Source organism: Uranotaenia lowii, chromosome 3, assembly GCF_029784155.1.
Source record: "Uranotaenia lowii strain MFRU-FL chromosome 3, ASM2978415v1, whole genome shotgun sequence".
NCBI lineage: Eukaryota > Metazoa > Arthropoda > Insecta > Diptera > Culicidae > Uranotaenia > Uranotaenia lowii.
Window position 1 is genome coordinate 14018714 of NC_073693.1, and position 25000 is coordinate 14043713.

At 36.4% G+C, this 25000-nt stretch overlaps 1 protein-coding gene across 1 annotated transcript in view; it reads left to right on the forward strand.

The window, feature by feature from the left end:
* Positions 1-11065: 11065 nt before the first annotated feature.
* The window catches only part of LOC129750939 (uncharacterized), a 126831-nt gene continuing 112896 nt past the window's right edge, over positions 11066-25000 (forward strand). The window contains exons 1-2 of the mRNA XM_055746146.1: positions 11066-11459; positions 20982-22383. Coding sequence (XP_055602121.1) covers positions 21011-22383 — 1373 coding nt within the window. The 5' untranslated portion in view covers positions 11066-11459; positions 20982-21010. The remainder of the gene's footprint in view (positions 11460-20981; positions 22384-25000) is intronic.

The window sequence follows — 25000 nt, forward strand, 5'->3', positions numbered from 1 at the left end:
CCCCTCCTTGTGAGGTAAATTTCACCTCGACGAGGTAAAAATGATTATCGCTTCTCGGCCTAAAGGCTAACATCAAACAGGGTTGCTAGCGAACCGGGAAAACCGGGAATACCGGGAAAAACTTTGGAATTTCATCTCGCCACCGGGAAACCGGGAAAAACCGGGAATTTCGGCACCTCACAGGGAAAATTGTGATGCTTGAGATTTTTTCACGGAATTTCAAAAATATTTTCAAAATTATTTCTAAATTTTTGTATAGTTTTTAACAGTCTTGATATAGATTTATCTCATAAACGCTTATTTTCGTTCATTACATTCAACAAATTGCGGAGCAATATGAGATCTCCGCAAGTGTACTTATGCTCACAAGCATAACTCCAATGTTATAAATTAAATAATGAAACTATTATCGACAAAACAAACTACAGTTGAACCTGGATAAGTGAGAGTCCAAAAGACTGAACATTTTTTCTCGTTTATATGTCTTATGTAAAAATTGTATCGAAAAGAAGCTCCTGTCAAAATCTGAGGTCTTTACTCTGATACAGAATAATATCTTATACTCAAACGATTAAAGTTCAGCTGTCTTATACACAGTTTTCTATATATTCACGAATCTAGTTCAAATCACTAGAGCACTACTAAGTTACTATTTTGTATAAAAAAAACAATTTGTTCTAAAACATGTCTTTGGATTTGCTTAAAAATATAACTGCATCCAGAAAATAACTAAATATTTTCCTGCAATCTTTTAAGTTTTGATAGACAAATCCCCATTCAAATTGATAAGCTGATTTGATATTATGTTTTGATGTATTTTTTACATATTTCTATGTAAACTATACATTTTTTCTAGAGCTCTATAAAAATTCTAGAAAATTTCACAGTGACTGGAAAATGCTACATGATAGTTTCAATATCAATTGACCTCAATTTTTTTGAAAAAAAACTATTGAAATTGTTGAGCCAAACAACGAATAGGCGCCAATTTCGTTAGATTCGTTTTAAAAAAAAATCATGAAATTTGAGGCCCTTTACAATAAATTTTTTATTCACCATGATTTCTATTAAAAAACGAGTATATTGAATGGGAAAATCATCATTCATAATCGGGAAAAAAACCGTGGAAAAACCGGGAAAAACTTTGGAATTTTAAAACGAAAAATCACTAGCAACCCTGATCAAAGTGTAAGGTAAAAATAATCTTTTTGGTTTTCACGAGCATTCACCTTTTTATCTCGGTTAATTTTACCTTTTGATTATATTCCGTGTAATGAAATGCCCAGAAATGTTCAACAGTGGTGCCAACCTTATTTATATGATTTTAATGAAGAATGTTTCCAAAATTCTGCGATCTGTCATCTTTCGCCAACATTCTGATGTCATCTGTGTCAAATCAAGTTGATATTCTGAAGACTGAGATATCAACCTACGATTTTAGATTCCGTCGCGTAATAACCTTTTTAAAAATCTAATGTTTATCTAAAGAGTTTGCATTTGCATGCAGGAAACTAGTGTTCAACAAAGTACCTGAAGCCATTTATTTAGGTTGAGAAATGTTTTAAGACGTGCAAATTTCAAATAATCTAAAGGAATAAATAACAACAACCAAACAAAAATAAAACAATTTCAAATTAGCTTGACAAATGATACCATGTCAAAAGCTGCATTAATTTTTCAAAAATATTTACAACAATAGCAAAAAACGCATCAAATATAAACAAAAATGTGGCAGAGGTTAAGGAGAGAAAATAAAAATCTATCTCAAGAGCAGCATCCCTCATTCGACGTTTTAACGAACACACACCCGACCTCGACAAAGTGACAGCCAGAAACGGACTCTGCCGAGTTGAAATAAAAAATTGCCGCCAATTCATCATAGTGTTTCCCCAAACCCAGCTGTTTGCCGCAAGGGCTCATGTTTTTCATCATTCAGCTAACTCACCGACTCAACCGAACCACCAACCCTCCCCCGAATAATAACGAATGTTTGAAATATTTGCGCTCACTCAGCTTAAACGATATTGTGGATATAGAGGTATACACGTTTCGAACGAAATTCCTACCGTGTGGGGCACGATAAAGTCATTCGAGCTAGTGCTGGCTGCTGCTGCTGCAGGCTTCCAACTCAATCCGAGATCCAAGATCAACACAGCATCAACAACCGGAGCAGCCAAGAAACGAGCGAGAAAAAGAAATAAAAACAAGTTCACCAACCAAACCAAACCAAACGAGAACCAGTGTGTATTAATAAGCTGAGTGAGTGGGAGGATTTCGCGATTCGACTTTGGCACCATCAGCAGAAGTGTTGGAGCAATCTCGGCGACCGCCGCGGCGTGACGAGACAAGCCGGGGGAGAAACAAACAACGAGCTAACGACGACGACGACGACGACGGAACCGTGGAGAGCAAAACAAAATCAGCAGATCAGCCGAGATCGCGTCAGCCAGGCCAGGAGAATTTTCAAGAGACCATATGTGAACTGCAAAACCCCAAACAACCCAAACAACACATCCGAGGAGTGGATTGGATTGAATTGAATTGAACTCGAGTCGACAGAATCTGAGACTGGCTGGCGTTCGTTTGGGGCGAGTGATAGTTGATCGCGCAAATTCCTCTAATCTTGTGTTGTTCGTCTGTTGGTAGAGCTTATTTGTACTTAGAGGTTTTTTTTCGCCTCACTGGCTAAATTGACGCGCTGATCAACTGCATGGCAACTCGCGAAAACGCCGTGCTTGTTTGGTATTGCTCTTTTATCGTTTCGCCCCCACACACATGAGTCGGTGTCATTTCCTGCGAATGTTTACCAAGATACCGAGAAAAATCACCCAGCTGTGTACCTAAGTCGTGAGCGGCCAGGGAGAAAAAAAAGAAACGACCGATTGACGGTTCAGCGAACGATTCGGTGATCGATTCGGCGGATATCTCGAAAGATTTCGCAGAAAAAAAAAACCAACCAAACGCGAATGTTTAAGAGGATTGTTTTTTTTTCCTTTCAAATTTCGCGATTGGATTGCGAGCATTCGTCGTTAGCACCCCCGAAATCTCTCTCGTCGTCGTCGTCTATACGTGAAGTTCGATCGCCGTTTTTTTTTCGCGGTAGCAGTGAGAATGATTCAAAATATCATTCACTGCCGCTACATGCAGGAAACCTACAGTAATTTGGTATGAAATATTTACGCGCGCGGCTCTCGCTGACGTTGGATCTCTATTTGGCAAAGTCGGATTGATTATATTGCTGCTGCTGCTGCTGCTGTTGAATGGCTGGCTGCCAACGACGACGGCTGATTTCGCCTGTACTAAGTAGCGTTTTACTGGTGTTTGTTTCCTCGTATGGTTTTTATTTGCGTTGGTTGAGAAAGTATTGCTTCTCATTTTTTCCATGGCATTCAAAGATGTTATGAAAAATTGCCCACATTAAGATGACATATTTTGAATAAAATACATTGTGCAAAATAATTTTATTTTTGGGTAGAATCGAATGACAGACAACTGCTATATTTTGAAAACGAACACACACATAAGGATCTCAGTGAAACTTCATGTTTCTTTGAAGAGATCTAATTCACTTAACTCTAAGGCATACATCTTTCAAGGGTATGATGGCTAACATCTCACAAATGCTAAAAACCACCAGACCACAGAAAAAGTACTACGTGTGCCGTGATCGAGATTCGATCTCATGAACTATGGCTTAGAAGACATGAATGCTATCCTCAAGGCCACGATCGGCGGCCAAATATTTATTATATCCAAACCATTTTGAAGTTGCGCCAATAAAAGATGACTGAAAAACACAGTACGAATTGAATTCTGTTATTCAATATCTGATAGATTACGTATACTAATCCAAAAAATACAACTCACTCTCTGGAGCCAACAAATTCATCGATTTGTTTAAAATGACAAGGATATAGCAGCAGACCGCTATGAAATCATTCTGACGCTCAGAATATAATTTCAGTTAGTTTCATCTGTGATCTTTTTGGAACATTCCTTTATTCCATCGATAGACTTTTTCTAAAACTTTAGACATGGCTGCTTTATATTTAAATAATTACTCTGTAAAATTTCTGCGTAGTAATGGAAGTTCGTAATCAAATGACAGTGTGCGTGTTTCCCATTGCTATACAATTATGAACGGTACTGTACATACTATTCCTGTTAATGTCAAATAAAAGATACAAAAAAAAAACAAGCTTGCCGATAAACTTACTCTATGGAGCCACCAGCAACGCTTTTTTTAGTCCTTTGAGGCTCAACTTACGAACTCTATCGTTCATCTGTGTTTTAGAAATGAGCACGTTTAATGTTACATTTAGGAATCAGCAGTTACTAGATTTTAAACTCAATTTAAGTTCATTCCCAGCTATAATCATTTATCTGACGAAAAGAACTCACCTCCCATTTATTTTTCTTTTTAATCAATTTATTTCATTTGTTTTTTATCCACTAGAACCAATTTTTGTTTTTGCTGGAAAATTTACAGAAGTTAATAGTTACAAACAAATTTTGTTCTACGAAAAATCTTTAAAGATAAGGCAATTTTTCTGACAATTTAAAAAAAATGAATAACCACAGGGGCTAAGGAACATGACTTTAAGTACTTTTTCGGTTGTAGTTTTAACACACTTCAACCATTTTGCCTTAATTTTAAGACTGACTGATGGTTATATTTTTATATAATTTTTGCTAAAATTGTACCAAAAAATTGGGTTTCCTGTTTTCTCATGTTTTTAAGCTTCTCTCGACTGTAGCTCTTGATAACCGCTTGTCAAACAGTTTTGATTAGTATGGATTGTTAGATTGACATATTTTTGGAAAATTCTGCGCAAAAAGTAAGTAAAAATAATGATTGGCGTAGGTTTTATGCCGAATTTAGCTAATTCCGTCTAAAGGCGGGGTTGGGCTCTAGGGGGTTAACTTTTCCTAATTTCAATTATTTGAAATATGCTCATTAAATAAATTCTTTCAAAATAACAAATATTCAAAAATTTACTTGAGCACATCGGTTTTTCAACGACCACAACATGTGAGAGTAAACCTTATGATATTTCAACAATCGGTACTCTCTGGAGCCACCAAGGTTAACGAATAAAAATAACCCTTCCACTGATTTCTTCTCTCTTCAGTTGTGTTGCGCGATCAAACGATAGGGATTGACCTTGTGCGAAATTCATCCGAAAAACATTAAATATTTCATAACCTTGCGAGTCAGACTGGATTCTACCTTTCACACAGTTTTTTTTAGTAAAAGGTTTTTTTTATTAACGTATTTTACTTATGAAGTTTGCGAATGTTTCAACTTAAGTATTCTAAGTTAGTATGTTAAAATTTCAAAAGAAAGAACCCTAGATGCATAGAAGTTCTTCCATATGTTATCAAAAAGTTCACTTATGGTACATTGAAGACCTGAGATCTGAGACATAAGCTCTGAGCCCTCAGACAGGAAAAATGAAACAGGATACATGATACTTGGAAACTGAAACCTGAGACTTAGAACCGGAGAAAAGACACTTAGAATTTTGTTTAAGTTGGATAAGTTCAACCTCTGAGCTAGCAAAAGTGAGGCATAAGACATGAGATATGAGACATGAAACATGAGAGTGAGACATGAGATATTTAAATAAGGTTGTACCGCGAGCCGTATTGGATCTTTTTTGTGTGACGTCACAAAACGAATGTATCGAAAATTTATATGAGAACTAGCTGACCCGGTGTACTTTTTAACACCTTCTAAAAATCAATAAATTGTGTGAATATAATTTCATCATGAATAGATTCTTGAATTATTTTTCTTTCTTTTTTTTAATTATTGGAATACAAAAAAGATTAGATTCTCTGATGATTAGGGATGAATAATTCGGGAGGATGAAAATTCAGCAAAAAAGAAAAAAAAAACAACATTCTCTGAAATGATTTTTTTAACTTGATCTGAATTATGTTTCAATGAAGGTATTAAATCTGATATTAAGAACCCCTTTTTTATTTTCCATTCTCCCCTGGAATATGGGGTAGGTCCATGAACTGTAATTACAACATTTTTCGTAACTAAATAACATTACATTTCACATATATTTGCTTGATAAGTTTTCGAGCTATACATACTTTTCATCTTCCCGTTTCTCATCTAGAAGAAGGAGAAGTCTCAAATCTTAAAAAAAAAATCTCACGTAAAAATTGTTTTTTAAGCTTGAAAAGTTTAGAAAATTTTGCGATAAAACCTCCCCAATTCCACTGTACGGAATCTCTCCTTAAAAGAAAAAAAAAACATTTTTCGTTGTCGAATACTTTTTCTTTTAAATTTGGCTCTATTTGTTGGATAAGTCATACAAAAATTTGTGCGGAACTCCATTTCCCCTCTCTTATCCCGAACTGGTAGGTGAAAAGGGGTTTTTTTTAAAATAACCATTGAATCATTTTTTACCCCTGTAAAATTTGGTTAAACTTATTTGATGAGCTCTTAAATTTATCATAACAAACGTATGACACTTTCATCTCTTTCCAATCCTGTGAGGAGAACCAAATCATCTTAGAAATATTTCTTGTATTTAAATACTCTTTCCCAATTTGCAACCATCTGCTAGATTAGCACTCGAGTTATTAAAAAAAATTATATGGAAGCTCTCCTTCCCCCTTCCTATCGAAACAGTGAATGGAGGAAGAAGCCTAAACAATCATAGAAAAAAAACTTCTTAAATACCCTCTGCTATTTTATTTGAATAACAAGTTCTAGAATGATTCAAAAAAAAAATATGAAAACCTTCCTCGAATTTTGCAAAACAAAAATTGTATAGGAGGAAATAGAAAAGGGGGAGGCCTTTTCTATTTCCACACTGGAAAGAAGGAGGAGACTCAAACCATCTTTGAAATATTCTTCCTACCCATAAACCTTCGCATGACAAATTTGGTTCCGTTTGCTTAATTAGTTCTCGAATTGTGCGAAAAATTGTATGGGAGCCTCCCTCCTCGCTTCTTATTTTCCCATTGGGAAGGGGTACCAAACCATTTTAGAAACATTTCTCGTAATCAAATACGCTCCCATTAGACTGAGTCGATTTTGGATCATTTTCGAATTTCTCAAACCCTGGGGTCTTAAAAGCTTCGTTTTGGTTCAAAACTCATCCATGATTTTTTGCAGAATTTTTAAGTAACGTTTACATGAGTAAATTTGGAGTTTTAGGTTTGTATGGGAAAATTAATTGAATATTTTGTACTGAAAAATCATCATCAATTTTGTTTCTTCTGTGCAACAAAGCCTGATCATGGTTTTTGTGCCAATTTATAAATTCTTCAAAGGCAATTTTCCGCTGAACAACTTTGTCGAAGAGCGTAACTTCGTATCTAATTAGACAAACAAGTTATTAGCTGTTTAACAGGGGTATGTCTTTGGGCATTGATAAACAATAAATTCAATAGACACCACTGCTGGGTGCCTTGCGAGGTATTGCATGACTACTTTTCATGCAATACTTCGCGGGGCACAAGCAGTGGTGTCTATTGAATTTATTGTTTATCAATGCCAAAAGACACACCCCTGTTAAATCACTAATAACTTTTTTGTCTGATTAGATACGAAGTTACGCTTTTCGACAAAGTTTTTCAGCGGAAAATTTCCTTTGAAGAATTTATAAATTTGCACAAAAATCATAAACAGGCTTTGTTGCACAGAAGAAACAAAAATGATGATGATTTTTCAGTACAAAATAATCAATTTTCCCATACTAAAAGTCCAAATTTACTCATGTAAACGTTACTTAAAAATTCTGCAAAAAATCATGGACGAGTTTTGGACAAAAACGAAGCTTTTAAGACCCCAGGGTTTGAGAAATTCAAAAATCACCCCAAATCGACTCAGTCTACCCTCCCATGCCAAATTTGGTTCCATTTGCATGATCGGTTCTCGAGTTATTGAAACATGTTTCTTTTGTTTAAGAGGCCCCACCCCTTCTTCCGGAGAGTGGAAGGGGTCTCAAACTATTATAGCAACCTTCCCCGGCCCTTAAAGACCCCTCCTGCCTAGTTTCAAGCAAATCGGTTCAGTAGACTAGACAAACAGACAGACAGAAATTAATTTTAATTCAGAAAAATGGTACAAATTTAAAAGAAAAACACGTTTTAGAACGAAAATGTATTCCAATTTAATTTTAATTGTGTTTTTAGGCCTCTATTTCATTATGTTATGAAGTTTTTGGTCCTTTGAAGATTGCATTTTTTTTATTAACGAATGTGCAATGCTATCTTGGAGCTAAAACGTGCAAATATGAAGAAAATGATTGTCATTATTTTTATACAACATGTTTACCATGTACAATTTTTATGTAAATAGAACAATTTACATCAATAAATGATTGTTACCTCGGTCTCTCTGTTTACTCAAATGCCAATAAAAGATTGTGGTTTTGTATAAAAATTTGTTTTTTGATTTTTTTTTATTGTAATAAGAAGCTTAAACTGCTCTGACTTGAACATTTCCATGGAAGAATTTGAACTAATTAAGTTTTGCAAATTTGAGTTGGAAAAATCCACCGTTTTTTCGAGCTTCGATGGTCTAATTTATAGAAAAATTTCTCGAATATCAAACTTTTTTGCAACGATTTCGAAGAGCAAGAATCCTCTATGGTAACATGTTTTCAAAGTGGAAAATTTCCAGCAGATTCAATCAACGAAAAAGGCAAGTTTCCTAGCAAATTAACAGATTTTTCGTCACAGGCTGTGCCAATACTAGAGCAGGGCTGCCTTGGAACTACCTTCTTTAAATGTTCCTTGGGTAAAGAGTGAAATTGGTCTCATGAATCACTTCTCACATCTCGCTTCTCACCTCTTACGTTCCATGTTTCATAACTCGCTTCTCACATCTCACGTGCTACTTCTCACGTCTAACTTCTTACTAAAGGGTGTGTCACATCAAATTGCATCAAGGAAAAACGTAGATGTAGAAATTTAATTTTTAGGAATTATATCTTCAGCTTTCGCTTATAATCAGATAAGAGTGTATATATAGCTCACGTTGGTTACTGTCAATTTTTCGTAAATTTGGAAAAATGTCGTCGAACGAAAAAGAGCGCCGTGAATTAATCCTGCGCACTCATTTCGAGAATCCGGAGTTGTCACAATTGGACAGCGGTAAGATGCTGAGAATCGTCCAATCCACGGTCAGCAGAGTACCAAAACGATACTTCCAGAACCTAACCATCGACCGGAAGGTGAAGAACGGCAAAAATGGATGCTCCGTCAGTGAAAAAAAATCACAAGCACGTAGTTAAGCAGTTTAGACGTGATCCGAGAAGTTTGGCCCGGGATGTCGCCAAAAAGCTGAATTTGTCTAGTTCATTCGTCCAGCAGACCAAGCAGCGGGAGGGCCTGCGTACATACAAGGTTCAGAAGGTTCCTAACCGTGACGAAAGGCAAAACATGGTGGGGAAGCTGTACTTCGAAATGCTGACGAAGCCGCATTGACTGGTAATGGACGACGAAACCTACGTCAAAGTGCTTTCTTCAGCTGCCGGGCCTGTTGTTCTTCACCGCGGAGAACAAATTCAGCGTTCCGGAGGAGATTCGCAAGCAGAAACTATCCAAGTTTGCCAAAAAGTACATGGTGTGGCAAGCGATCTGCTCTTGCGGAAAACGGAGCGCCCCCTTCGTGACGACCGGCACGGTTAACGGGCAGGTTTACCTTAAGGAGTGACTACAGAAGCGCTTACTACCACTTTTGAAGCAGCACGAGGGCTCGACCATCTTCTGGCCGGATCTCACTTCGTGCCACTATTCAAAGGACGTGTTGGAGTGGTACGAAGCCAACGGGGTCACCTTCGTGCCAAAGAAATGAACCCGCCCAACGCGCCGCGCCGGAGCTTACCGGGTGAATTTCTACAGCGTTTTTTCCGTGATGCAATTTGATGTGACATACCCTTTACCCACTTCGCTATAAGTACTACTCACTTCTTACGTCTAACTTCTCATGTGTTCTCATGGATCTCTTAAAAGGAATTTCTTCCACTGAGATTCATTTTAACAAATATTGTTATATTCCTTCATTACATTTCCTCCCAGCATTGCCAGATCTACAGATTCTCCCGTAGATCTACGGATGTAAACCACTTCTGAGGATGTATGGATCGATGCTCAAATGTGTTTACGAACCACCTCTTACTTCTCACGTCTCATGTTACATTTCTCACGTAGCACGTCCCTCGTTCCATGGGACATGAGACTTAAGATCTTAGACATGACATCAGCTCTGAAGTCCTATATCTCATGTCCCAGGTCACGGTACGTATACCAGGGTAAAACAGCCTCTTTTTAAAAACGTTAAAGGTTGTTTAGAATTGGAAATTAAATCTACAAGAGATTTTTGATTCCCTTAAGTGAAGTTACTCGGCCAAATGTATACTTCAAATATTTTTGTCAAAACCTTGTGACTTTTGGATTTTTTTGCATAACTTATGAAACTAGTGTATTCAACAACCCTGTATGGTGGATTACTCAAAATTCTTGACCGTCGTACCGTACGTGTTGCTGCTATTGACGTGATTCGCGAAAAAGTTTCATTTTTTTGGATGTAGGCTCCCCTAACGTAGGTAGTAGATACCTAGTTACTCTACCAACAGAGTTAGTTGCTGCAATCCCACTGCAGCACTGAAGTACCCAGGGAAGCTCTTCTATCGTTAGTTAAACGCACAGCAGATTCCGCGAGAATTGGCGACGATCGCTTGCGCACCCGCGGTCTGGTGATATACCTTACATTGCATCGCATCGCATCGCGGGGAACTATATCGGTAAACTTAGTCGTCGCCGTAATGTGTGAAACTGCTGATACCGTCATTTCTACTCGCTGCTGGCAAGTTACAGGTTGGGTTTGGTACTGGGTCCAAGAGGCTAGCGGCGCCGTAGCGTCGCCGCACGTCTACTACTACTATCTGTTGTAGAGGTATCTACTGAGCGAGCGAACGCTTTGGCTTTGGCTGCTTAGCGCGCAAAGAATGTTTTTTTTTTCGTTTGCCGTTTTAACCAACAAGTATAGTAGGTAGTCAGCCAGCAAGTGAGTAGCGTAGCATCCATCCGCCGCGAGAGTTTCGTTCGTTCAGTCAGTCAGTCAGTCGAAGTCAGTTGGTCGGTCTGTCGGTCGGTCTCGGTTTGGTTGAGATTTTAGTTTCGCTTTTGATTTGGTTCGGTTTGGTTTTGTTGGTTTTGGTTTCGGTTTGCTTGGGGCTTATGTGAGACTACTGATTAGTCGACACTTTTATAATAGGGGGTAGCCCCCTCATCGATAGATAACTGCTGTTGTTGTTTGGGTTGAGCTTACAGTTACGGGAGGAGAAAAAAAAGTGTTCGGTGACAGTTGCTGTTAGCCGCGATAGTCTCTTACGGAAGTTGTCCTCTTTGTGGTCAATCGGCAGCCCGCAGGCGGATGTGGAGTGCGATTTGATACACTTATTATTCCCCATTTTTTCAAGTAGGTACGTATACGCAAATGAGTGCCCGCGTTGTTCTATTGCGATGGAATTTGAACTGCCCTTTGGCCGTTGTGTACTATTTTTTTTTCTTTCCTAACTATTATCGTGGGCCAAAGTCTGTGTAGTGTTTGATTCTCGAACTGCTCTCGGTCTCGTCGATTCAGAACGATGCGATGATGGCGAACAAACGATGATGATAATGTGGCGCACTGTAAGCGTATCTACATACATATAAATATGTGTGAATGTGGAAAGTGATTAGAGCAGCTCTATTAGTATGTAAACACGTAGCAATTATCGCCCGAATCCGGAGACTTCGTTTCCATTTTCTTGCGCACTCATCACTTGAATGGAGGAGGAATGGGTATCGCGCTAACGCGAATGAAAAGAAAAAAAAAACAACGAATCTAGGCAGAAAAATAAACTGATTGCTCACACAGTTGGTGTGCTACTCGCTCGATTGGCTGCCTGGCTTCTTGCTGACGTAGTTCGTTTCCTACGGGGGACTCCAATTCGCGGAACCGGGTGTTCCTATGAATGAGCACTTGCCTACGTAGAAGTGCTGTTTAATAGCTTAGCAGCGCGTTTCCTACGCGCTAAGTGGATAGGGAATCTTTCGCGCTTTCAGACGATTTTTCGTCTCCTCGCCCTAAACAACAGCAACAGAAAAAAGGTAGAAGCCTCTTCTTCAAGTACCCACTGTTGACCCTGTCAAATGCAAATGTTTGTCAACGACACCGATTGACCATAATCGTGGTTGAATCTATGCCTACGAATCTATGAAGACGACAGCCGGTTACGTAACCGTGCAAAATCTTCACCGCGCGACGTCGTTGTTGCGAACTGCTGAGGCCGCGCGGATGCCTCTCTATCTAATCTACACCCCAAGTAACCTGATGATGATGATCATATTATGTTTGTCAATGAGATCACTTGACCACAACAAGATGCTTCCCCGAACTCAAGAGTTGAAGCCGCAAGGGGAGTTGGCGCGGCATCGGAATTCCAGCCCAGCCGTTTGCTCTCGCCAAATTTGTGAAATTGGAAATCAAGGTCAAAGTCTCTGAGTGAAGATACACGGAACGCGGAATGCCATCTCTCGTCGTAACTACACACATCGAAACAGAAAAGCGAAAATTTGCGTCGTTCGGAAACCGACGGCGACGGTGGCGTCTCTTGGGCCATAGTAAATATAGTTTCGTTTTCGCGCGTCGCGCCTACTCCCTCAGCTCAACTCAGCTGTGAGTGGGCTTGTTGTTGTTGTTGCCGTTTGCTGATGATGTCGTGTGTCTTCGCGATTCCGATCTCCATACCTAGCGATATCTATGTGATGGGTAGAATGTCGTAGGGGGAAGTTGTCTACTACCGGACACTTAAGGTTTTTAAGCAATAAGTTCAAAAATAGATTTTTGTAAATATTGGTTTCTCTACTGATTTGAAGAGTATCAATATTATGATCACTTAACTATATTAGAAAAAAAATAATTTACAACATATTCATGTGGTAAGACAAATCATTTCATGTTAGTTTTCACTCATTTCCAAAAGTGTTGTCTATGGCCGGACACTACGAATTACTTAACCAAAAATGTCACCAATGGCACAAAAACGTAGCAAAATGACTGAAATCACTTGCACAGGTCTTGTTAATATGTGTTTTTAATACTGAACGTTCTTTGAAGCCAGTCATAAAAGTTTTTTTGACAAACCAGAATGAAACATTTGTTTTGAAAAAAACTAAAGAAAAATTGTCTATGACCGGACAGAAAAATTTAAAGTTTCTCAGAGAACCAAAATAGTTTCGTTATTGAATCCTTATCTTCTGCTAACCATTTGAGGGTGCTATAGAGATGAAAAAATAATAGTTTAAAGTTGAAATTATCTATAATCTTGAATATTTTTTTGTCCGGTCATAGACAACAATTTGGTGTCCGGTCATAGAGAAATCGCATTTTTTTAAATTTTCCTAAAATTTCGTTTGAACTTCGGTTTTGTTATCTTATATCAACTGTAGTCGAAAGATAACCAATCAACGATGTCGTTCATGTGCAATTCAAATTTTACAAGCCGAATAAACTGACCACAATACAAATGCAAAGTTTAGGCGATCCTCTCCATACTACTGGGCAAAAGCTTTAGATGCCTATCATTGGTTTACTTTTTCAGATTGGATTACCATATTTTTTACACCATATCAGGCGACTATTGACTTTATTTTTATGATGTTAAAACATTATTAGGATATTGTGTTTTCGAAAAATCTATGTTGTCCGGCCATAGACGACTTCCCCCTACCCATTTACTCAAGTGGGGAAGAAAATTTCCTACCGCAGAGTTCTTTTTGAGGTGTGATTATTTCATAATTTCCTGGCTCGCGAATAGGGATCGGATGCATCTGTTTTGGATTTTTTTGCACTTTTTTGTGCTAAATTTTGCTGTCTGACTGAGATGCGGCTCATATTTTTTCCATTACAAGTTGTACAGATTTGGTAAACAAGAAAGTTTAGAATTGAGGATTATTTTAAGCAAGTTCGAATGTCTAAAATCACGCACTGTAAGATGGAAATCATTGATGTTGGTTGGTCGAAAATTTTTACGTACAGCATTAATTTTGATCATAAAAACGATCAAAAACAGTAGGTACTTCTTAAACAAAAGTGGTAGCCTTCATCTGTGCAAAAAAAAAGTCTTCTTTGCCGATCAATAATAATTTTGAACATATCTAAACTCGTTCATTATTTATATTAGATTCAGGATAATGAGTCCACAGAATTATTTTTAGAAAAAATTTCCTACTAGCGTTTTCCCAAAGATTGTTTTATGCCTTTTCGAATATGCCTGCCATATTAGGGCTAATTTGAATGATTATCGTTTATGCATCTTATCGTTTTGTAAAAACAAGTAAATAAGTTTTCTGGATAATTTCAGTAAATGTTAAATATCTATGTGGTGTTTTTTTCGTTTTAAATGAATGTTTTTTGGGTTTTGGTTTTTAATCTTGTCTTATATTTGCGCTATAATTAACCAAACAAATTGAAAAAAAAATTAAAACCATTAACTTGTATCGAAAGTTTAAATCTGGAAACCAGATTCTAGAATTTTGATTTGGAATCTGGAATCTAGAATCTCGAACCTAGAATCTGAAATCTTGAATCTGTTATTTGAAATTTGGAATCTAAAATCTAGAATCTTAAAATTGGAATTTAGAATCAATCACTAAGAATCAGAACCAAAATTTGATAAAATCGGAAACTGAAAATCAAAAATTAAAAAAAAGGAAAAGAAACGTCAATCTGAAGACTGAAATATGAACCTAAAATCTGGTATTGAAATATGTGAAGTTTAAAAAAATTTAAAATTGAAAATTCAACAAACTTGAAAATTTTGAAAAATTAAATAAGTTTTAAAAACTTAATTCATATGAATTGTTTTATTTTTTTTTCAATTTCAAATATTAAAATATAATTTAAAATATAAAATAAAATTCTTCTTTTTCTTCTTCTTTTACCAACATGCATCCTGGAAAATAAAGGACTTGTGCCCTTAGTTTTTTTTTGAGGAATGAATGACATCCAGATGTTATCATCCTAAAGACCAAATAAAAAAAAGTTTTTTGTATTCAACAGGGCTGGAAGTTGGTCACTTTTTAGAAACTTTGTCACTTTTTCTAAGCTGGTCACTAAAGTAACAATTTTTATAATTTTCTAACAATTGAATACATTTAATCTTCAAAAATGTGCTTCTGATTTTTTTTTTCAAAATTCCATTTTATCTTTATGTTTATTGGAGAGGAAAAAGCCCATATAAGTTGAAATTTAATCTAACATCTCATATGCAGAGATGAGGCAAATGATACGACCAGGAAGGACCGAAAAAGATTGTTCGTATTTTCAAGATTCATTAACCCATGCGTAACGAATGTTTATATTTCGTCTTATTCTAAAAACCATTGTTTCATTTTTCGTTAATTTGAAAGTTGATTTTAAAGGGAAGTTTAGCCTTTTTGAAATGTTTGTTCAAATAGATAACTTTTCTCGGATTTGAAATGTGGGTTTACGAGTTTATAACATTTAAATGCATTTGATATAAATACACTGAGTTTTTTTTTTACGTGGTTTTTTTTCACGGTATTTTTTACGCGGCTTTTTCTACGCGGATTTTCGAATTAACGCGGTTTTTTTTTACGCGGATTTTCGAATTAACGCGGTTTTTCAGAGAAAATATTCTAAGACTTTTTCAAAGGAAAACACTTAGAACCTTTTTGTAGTTGGGAAAATCTTAGCTCTGAGACTAAGAACGTGATACATGAGATCTGAGACCTGAGACCTGAGACCTGAGACCTGAGACATGAGAATTGAGACCTGAAATATGAGACTCGAGATCTGAGACACGAGGCATGAGATATGAGACCTGAGACTTGAGACCTGAGACATGAGACCTGAGACATGAGACATGAGACCTGAGACATGAGACATGAGACATAAGACCTAATACATGAGACCTGAGACATGAGACCTGAGACATGAGACCTAAGACATGAGACATGAAACCTGAGACATGAGACATGAGCCATGAGACATGAGACATGAGCCATGAGACATGAGACCTGAGACCTGAGACATGAGACATGAGACCTGAGACATGAGACATGAGACCTGAGACCTGAAACCTGAGACATGAGACATGAGACATGAGACCTGAGACATGAGACCTGAGACATGAGACCTGAGACATGAGACATGAGACCTGAGACCTGAGACATGAAAATAATCATGGTTCTTACGCGTTTTTTTAGTAACGTGCTTTACTGCGCGAATTTTTTTTATTAAAATGGATTTTTTACGTGTATTTTTGAATTTTGGGGTTTTTTTACGTGGATTTTCGAATTAACAAGGTTTTTTTAATGCGGATTTTCGAATTAACGCGGGTTTTTTACTCGGATTTTCGAATTAACGCGGTTTTTTTTTACGCGGATTTTCGAATTAACGTGGTTTTTTTACGCGGTTTTTTTTACGCGGGACGAAATACCGCGTAAAAAAACCTCAGTGTACATCACATTTACTAGCAGAACAAATTAATGAAAAAAAGCCCTAAAGTTTTTCAAGTCTTTCATACAGTTTTGCTTCATGAATTCTACAAATGAGATAATTTTTTTTAACACTGTACTTTTTTAGGTTTTATAATTGCTTTTTGTATTTTTTGTGCATTAAATCGTTTGAGATGTTTTACAGTACAGAATAAAGCTAATAATGTAAGAAAAGATCAAGAACATATGTGGGCTGGTTAGACAAATAATTTATGAGGTGATTTGAGGTCTATTTTTTTTTGTTCTGACTCAAAATGCGTCCACTTTCTTGTAATTTATAACAAAATGATACGAAGTAAAGGTCTTCGACAAACTTGTTCATAAGAAAAAAAATCATTTAAAGAATTTATAAATTGACACAAAAACGATAAAATGCTCTTCATAGTAAAAAGAATTTCATATTTGTTTTTCAAAAAAAGGTTCCCAAATGTCCAAAACAAACTACTTTAGGATAAGTTGCCAGATTTTTTTCAGCACGTATCCGGGAAATCCATTCAATTTTATATAAAAAGCTGGCAAAATCTGGGCATTTGATTTCAAAATTGACGACCAAAAACCGGACATTATCCGGGAACATGTTGTCAAATGAACCCAACAAAAAAAAGGAAAAAAAAATTTGAAAAAAATTTTGAAAAAAATTTGAAACAAAATTTGGAAAAAATTTTTTATCGGGATTTTGAGGAAGAAAAATTTTTTTTTTCGTCAAAATCCATCGGCAGGTTTTAAATTGTATTTAAGGCTTCTGAAAAACCTTTCATGATTAATAAAACTTGCTCAAAAAACTTCGTTTATATATAATCAATAGTTATATAATTTTTTTACAACTCAATTTGTTTTTTTTTGTTTCATTTGCCAAATCAATGTAGTGAATAAATCCGGGCAAAATCCTGGCATTTTTCAATGAAATCCAGGCAACCGGGCCGGGCCGGACTGTTCCTAAATTTTGTATTAAATATTCTGGCGAATCCGGATAACCCCGGGCAATCTGGCAACCTTACTTTAGGAAATATGCCATTTGATGCAAATGAAACAAAAAATTTTCCACTAAAATCCTTATATCTCGCGTGAGCTAATATAAAGATTTTTGTGTATGAAACAAAATGTAAACAAACAGATTTATTACGAAAAAATGCAAATACTGACATAAACTAGTCGCAACCTCTTTACATTTAGAATATTTGTAGCCTAGACAACATATTCTATATGTCGAATACAAATTTTAAAGTTGTTTTGATAACTTTTGAAGCAGTTTTCTGTTTCTCTGTTCTGTTTCTTAAGATGTTTCATAAACGTAACAGAAGCTCACGCGAGATATATTTAAAAATGCTCAGAAAATTTTTGAAATTTAAAAGATATTAATTTCTGATTGTTTGCAATTTTACAGAAATTGAGAAATTCCGAAACATTGAAAAGTTGAAAAAAAAATGAATAAAAATTGAAAAACATTTATAATTGTATAAAAAATAACAAAATATCAACAATTCAAACATTTTTAAATAAGATAAATTTTAAAATGAAGTTAAACCATTTACAGACCCCGTTCGTTTTTGACAACATGCCCGAACATTTTGTGTTGCCAAAATCGAACGGTTTTTTTGTTTGAAATTTTTTTCACTTATTTTTACAAAATAACAATTTTTATTATCATTAACGTTATTTTAAGTCAATTTCCGACCATTTTTAGATTATTTTAGTTTTTTTTCTCCTGTTTTTGATGCATTTTGCATTATTTTTGTTTTGTTTATAATCTTTGTTTTTTTTTTGTCATTTTTGCTGTTTTTGTCATTAATTATGTCATTTTTAATCTTTTGTTTGCATATGTTTTTGAATTTTTAATTTTTCATCTTTTTGTAATTTTTAGTACTTTATAAATTATTTATTTTATTATTTTTTATTATTTAACACCATTTCTGAACGTAAAACCGTATTTTTGGTGTTTGTCTAAATGATATTGGTCCTGCTATGAAGAAAACTAAAAGGTAAAGTCGCTTCTAAAAACCCTTCGATTTTGGCACATGTGCCAAAATCGGATGTTGCCAAAATCGAATGTTGCCAAAAACGAACGGGGTCTGTACTAAAAATTAAAGTTTAATAATAAAAAAAAATGTGTAAAAAAAAATTAAAAAATTAAGTGTAAAAAATATTTAATGAATTTATAATTCAATCAATATAAAAATCATTAAAATTTAAAAAAGAATCTAGTTATTTTTTGTTTTACTTTTTCATGATTTTAATAACAGGGGAAACATTGAGAAGTTGCCATAAAAAAGAATAAGAAATGAAAAACATTTGAAATTTAAAAAAAAAATATATCAGCAATTCAAACATTTTTAAATAAGATAAATTTTAAAATTAAATTGAAAAATTTGCTTAAAATAAAATTTTAATTATGAAAAAAAATATGAAAAAAAAATTAAAAAATGAAGTTTAAATAATATTTAATTAATTTGAAATTCAATCAATATAAAAATCATTAAAAATAAAATTAAAATTTTACAAAATTTATTTTTTTATGATTTTAATAATAGGGCACATAAATTGTGGAACTTTGAACTGGTTCCACTGGAGAAGATATTAAAATAAATATTGAAAAAAGTATTTATATATATTGGAAAAATGGAAAAATTTGAAAAAAAAATGAAAAATTGAAAAACGGCTCAATTGGAATAATCATTAAAATTCTGCAGAATTTTACATCACAAATAAAATCATTAAAAAATATATAAAAAAAAACTAAAAATAAAGATTTATAAGATTTGATAAATTTAAGAAAATTTAAAATATTTAAAAATATATTTAAACCTTGAATATTTTGATACATTTAAAGAAAATTGGTTTTATTGGAAAAAATAAAAAAAAAAAGTTGATAAAATTTTAATTGTAATTAAATAAAATTTTATAATTAAAAACCCTGATTGTCAATTAACAATAAATAAAAAACATAAAAAATTATAGAATTTTGAAAATTTTAAAAATTTATAAATTTATATAAAATCTGTTATTTAAAACTTTAAAATTAATCCTCTCCTTCTCACGAGGTTTTTTACATTTTAAAAATCGCAATATTATTTAGCTTAGCTTAGCTTGGTTGACTCCTCACATCCACCTTGAATCATTGAACCCGAAATGCTTCATACATAAGTTTTTTTTTTTTAAATTGAAGTTATGAACAAAGTTATAGCAACGATGAATACATTTCGAGTTCCATGACTGCTGGCATGGCACAGTTGAACTAGTTCCACATCGCCAATGGTCGCCGAAGGTCAAAAGAATTGTTTTCACACTCACAATGTCCAAAACTGAGGATCTCTTTGAACCGCCAATAACGGCGCCGGCATCGTCCTAGTAGTTAAGATATAGTTTGGAAAAGATAGAAAAGGCTGAGAGATCAATATCGCGCTTTAGGGCCGAAGTTTCCTTTGTATCCTAGCAAATATTTTTTTGAAAAATGGGTAACAGGATTTGATTAGGAGACACTTTTGACTAGTGTTAAGTGTTAAGTTTTAAAAATTCTGCCCTGAACGTCAAACAGTTTTCTTCTTAGAGTTTGTTTTATTTTAAATTTAAAAAACTGTTCAGTTCCACTTTTTGTCAAGTATCACTTTTGACTGTATGTTTTTCAAGCGTATTGATAAAAAGCTTAACAAGAAGAATCATTTGATTCTGATCTGATAAGCAACCTTTGACACGTCAGTATTTTTATTTGATTAAGGATAAATGTGAAAACTTTTCAGGTTATTGAAAATCAAATAATGTCTTGATATAAATTTGAGATCCTACTTTTGCGCAGCTTTTGATCAAGTGAATCGATTTTATTTTCAAATTTTGTGCAATGATTCGACTTCATTCATGCCAGCACACTCGGTGAGAAAAAAGGTGTTGATCCAAAGCGTCCAGTTCAAATGCGAGCTGTACAAATTTGTGGATCACCTGTGCTACCATACGGGAAGGAAAGGGTAAACTAAATTTGAAAAAAAAAGAAAAATTTCCAAATTATTTTTCAATAATCGAAAAAAAATTAAAAAACAAACCAAATTGAAAAAAAATTATATTTGTATTTAAAATCGAATCTGAACCTTTTTTTAACATTTTTACATTATACGTTTTGTTTGGAAATCAAAAGGAACAATCAACTGGTTGATCTGATCAGCCTCTTGCCCGTTCTTCGTTAGTGAATAAGAATAACTTGCCTTAGTAGCGCACTGCTCGCGTCAGCAGTGGGCGGAATATTTACATTTGATTTGCCCACTTTATTAGAGCCAGTTATGGGTCATGCAAATGCTACGGACGAACGTGCGAGCCGAGAGACTTCGTCATGGCGATGTTGTGCATATGGGCTTATTTGTGTTTGAACTGGTTGTGATGATCATCAACTCGTTTTGTACTGATTCAGATTTTCTAATCTTTGGTTTTTTTCTCTCTCTTCCTTACTTTTACAGATGATCCGGGTGGGGAACTTCCGCCCGCTATGGAAATAACAATCAACAGCTGTGGAAGAAACGAAAGTAAACTAACAGCAGCCGTGGTGAGTCAACAACATCAGGCGCAGCAGCAACAGCAACAGGAACGGTGCTCGCCAACGCAGCCCCCAATCAGCAGCGCCACCCAAAGCAACAGCAGCAGCAGTAGCACCAACAACAATACAAATTCCTCCGATCTAAAGTACCTGCATAAGAAGTTTAAGCGAATCGCGAGTGCCACCCTGACCAATCACGACGATAGTGGCAACAGCAGCAGTAATAGTAATAGTATCAATACTAGTGGCAGTGAATCGAAACCAGTAGTGGCCATTACGTCAGCCCCGCCGTCGGCCGCAAGAAGTAGTAACACCGTTAGTGGCACTAGTAGTAGTAGTATTAGTAGTAGTACAATTGGCAATGCTACCCGACCAGAAGCGGCATTTGTAACGACGACGACGACGACGTCCACGAGTGCCACTGTCCCTGCCCCAGTCCAATGTGCCAACAACAACGAGTCAAGGAGTGAATTATTGGTCAACTCGGCTCATGAATACCCATCGCTGCTGGAACGACGGCCTACGACGGTAGATCAGCAGCAGCGTCACCATCATATAGCGGCCCCGATTGATGAGAACATCGTCATCTACAGTCGCCATCAATTAACCCCTTCGAGTGCTGAACTCCAACAGCAGCAGCAGTCGATCAATAGCAGTAACGGTGCTTCCTTGAATTGCGCTAACGACATTATTAGTGACAGTCATAGTTTTATCAGCGGTGATCTTATTCCCAGACCGAGTGAAGAACTCAAGCCATACTATCCCAGTGTAAATAACAATAATAACAGTAGTGCTACTATCAATTTAAGTTTGAGTGATTCAAGTGAGAGAAACCGATGCGCGAGCCACGGAAGCAGCACGACCAGTCGAAGTAGTACGCTATCGCCGCCCGAGTCCAACGTGCGGTTATCATCCTCGTACGACGGTGCTGCCAATAGCTTGACCTTTGCCACCATCGCCCATCAGCAGCAGCAGCACCACAACCATCACCTGGTGGTACAAAACCTCCAAACTCTCCAACAATTTCCCCCTCGACCACCGTACGACGGTAGCAACCAAAGTTCGCTTCCGTATACCCTCAACAACCACAACAATAACAGCAGCAGCAGTCCGAGTCCCAATCCAAGTGGCGCTGGCGGTATTCCGGCGGCGCAGACAAACGTTCCGGCTCCGGGTCGATATGTGTGCCCCTTTTGCCAGATGAATTGTAGCAAACCATCGGTGTTGGAGAAGCACATCCGGCGGCATACGAACGAGCGACCGTTTCGGTGCGATCCCTGCGGAATCGCGTTCAAAACCAAGAGCAACCTGTACAAACACTGTCGGTGAGTTTATCAGTACTTTTTGTAAATAATAGTGATTCATAGAATACTTTTTTTAAATAAAATAACTCTAGGGAAGCCCCGCTAGGCTTAAGCTTGCTTTGAACTACGGTCCACCTGGTACCTCTCCTGGCCAATTTATTGATTCGATATAATGTATGAAATCGTGAAATAGCAAACGAACAGTGCCAAGCACTCCTTCACAGAGCGCCATCTCGCTTACTGGAGTGCTTTTACATATTAAAATAATATTGTAAATGAATTGTTAAAATTGTTTTGACAGGATTTTGTGCCTGTCGGAGAAGAGGCTTGAGAGAAGCTTAACTCCAGTGGGCTTTCTCTGTCCGCAAAAAATATAAAATAATCAACATTGCACAGACAATGAACACATGGGATGAATAAACCCAAGAGGCTTAAAATCCCAAATAAAACAACAAAACACAATGAACAAAATAAAAGACTGCTAAAAACTAGCAAAAGATTCTCACTGTACAGTTTTGAGAATCTCCTATTTGAACTGAACCAATAATGATGTTCGTGTAGTCGATAGAGGGAAAGAAGTGCAGCACATATGATTTTACGGTAAAAATTTGGTCAAGGGAAAACGCGTGTTAATCGGTGAAATCGTTTATTTAAAAAAATCAAATTAAAAATTTTTCTTTAATTAGTATAAAATTCAGGAAAAATATTCAGTTAGGCTTCCGCTTTTCCAAATCCGAATTGCCGGGCCTTACGCTTAACCCCTGCCATCAGATTTTGTACAGCCACCTCGTCCACCTTCTTCGCCGCAGAAAGCCAGTTTGCCATGAAATGCTGCTCGTCCTTAGCAGTTTTTTGGTCTTCTTTAGGTTCCGCTTGACAATAGCCCAGTATTTCTCAATTGGACGGAGCTCTGGCGTGTTGTGAGGGTTCTTGTCCTTGGGAACCACCTGCACGTTGTTGGCGGCGTACCACTCCATGGCCTTTTTACCGTAATGGCAAGATGCCAAATCCGGCCAAAACAGTACGGAACAACCGTGTTTCTTCAGGAAAGGCAGCAGACGTTTATTCAAACACTCTTTCACGTGAATTTCTTGGTTGACAGTCCCGGAAGCTATGAAAATACTGCTTTTCAAGCCACAGGTACAGATGGCTTGCAAACCAGATACCTATTTCTTCGCGAACTTTCACAGTTTCATGTGCTTAAAAATATCTGCTACCTTTCCCCTTCCTTTTGCCGTATAAAACTCCTGTCCCGGAAGCTGCTTGTAGTCGGCTTTGACGTAGGTTTCGTCGTCCATTACCACGCAGTCAAACTTCGTCAGCATCGTCGTGTACAGCCTCCGGGATCGTGCTTTGGCCGTCGTATTTTGTTTATCATCGCGATTTGGAGTCACTACCTTCTTGTAAGTCGATAGTCCGGCTCATTTTTTGGCTCGATGCACGGTTGTAGACGATACACCCAGCTTATATGCGGCATCTCGGAGAGAGAGGTTAGGGTTTCGCTTGAAACTACCGGCAACTCTCTTTGTCGTCTCAGCGGCTTCCAGTTTTCGATTTCCCACCGATACATTAGTAACGGTTGATTTGGCAACTTTTAGCGATTTTGCCAGCTTTGCGTGCGAGTAGCTCGGATTTTCGCGATGCGCGAGCAAAATTTTGATACGCTGCTCTCCTTCCTTGGACGGCATTTTGACAACTGAAGAGTGAATTCCAAAATCAAAATAGGAGCAACATTCTACACACACACACCTTCAAAATCAGGGGTGTTCATGATTTAATTCATTAGGAATCCATCACCAAAAATTGTCACAAATTTTTGGGTCAAATCACAAAAACTTTTTTTCATCAAAAACACAGATTTTTTTCGGCAACCTTGGTTCAAATTGAAAAAAAAAATGGAGGACTAGAAAAAACTTGCTGTTTAAAATTTTGCGAAAAACTCATTATTTTATAATTTCACTCTAAAAGTAATTTTTTATAAGGTACATTTGAAAGCTAACTTGAATTTATTCCAAAGCTAAGATTAGTTGAGGAAATTTTGATTTTTGATTTGCCCAACCAGAAGCCTCGATAACAATACTTGTTCTTTCCTACTAGCTCGATCTTTCCATTTCCTTGGATCCCCTTTGATTTTCGCTAAGTTCAGGTACCTATGTGTTCTCCATTCCGATATCCATGCGTCCCAAATTTTGAACTTAACCCAGTAAGAGAGATCTGTCTTCGGAATTCCAACGTCGTATTGCTCTTCGTTGCGTCCTATGGCTGCTAATTTGTCCGCTTCAGTATTTCCATGGATTCCGGAGTGTCCGGGAATCCAACAAAATATGAAATTGTCGGATGCTGTCTGTTGAATATGTTGTATCCAGGGGTGACGATTTCGAAGATTTTGTATGGCAAGTAACACACTTGCTGAGTCTGAAAAAAACAAACATTGATTTTAGTGTAATTTAGGAGAAAAGTTTAATTTTGGATATAAAATTCTCCAGAAATTGCTTGGTTTTGCAAGAGCTCTGAGATGGTGGTCTCTATCACGGACATCTCTTTGATTGTACATGTCTGAGCGCACCTCGGAAAATATTATTGTGACGGTTGCTTATAACCAGTGAAAAAGATTGGCTGCAAAATGGAGACCAGCTCA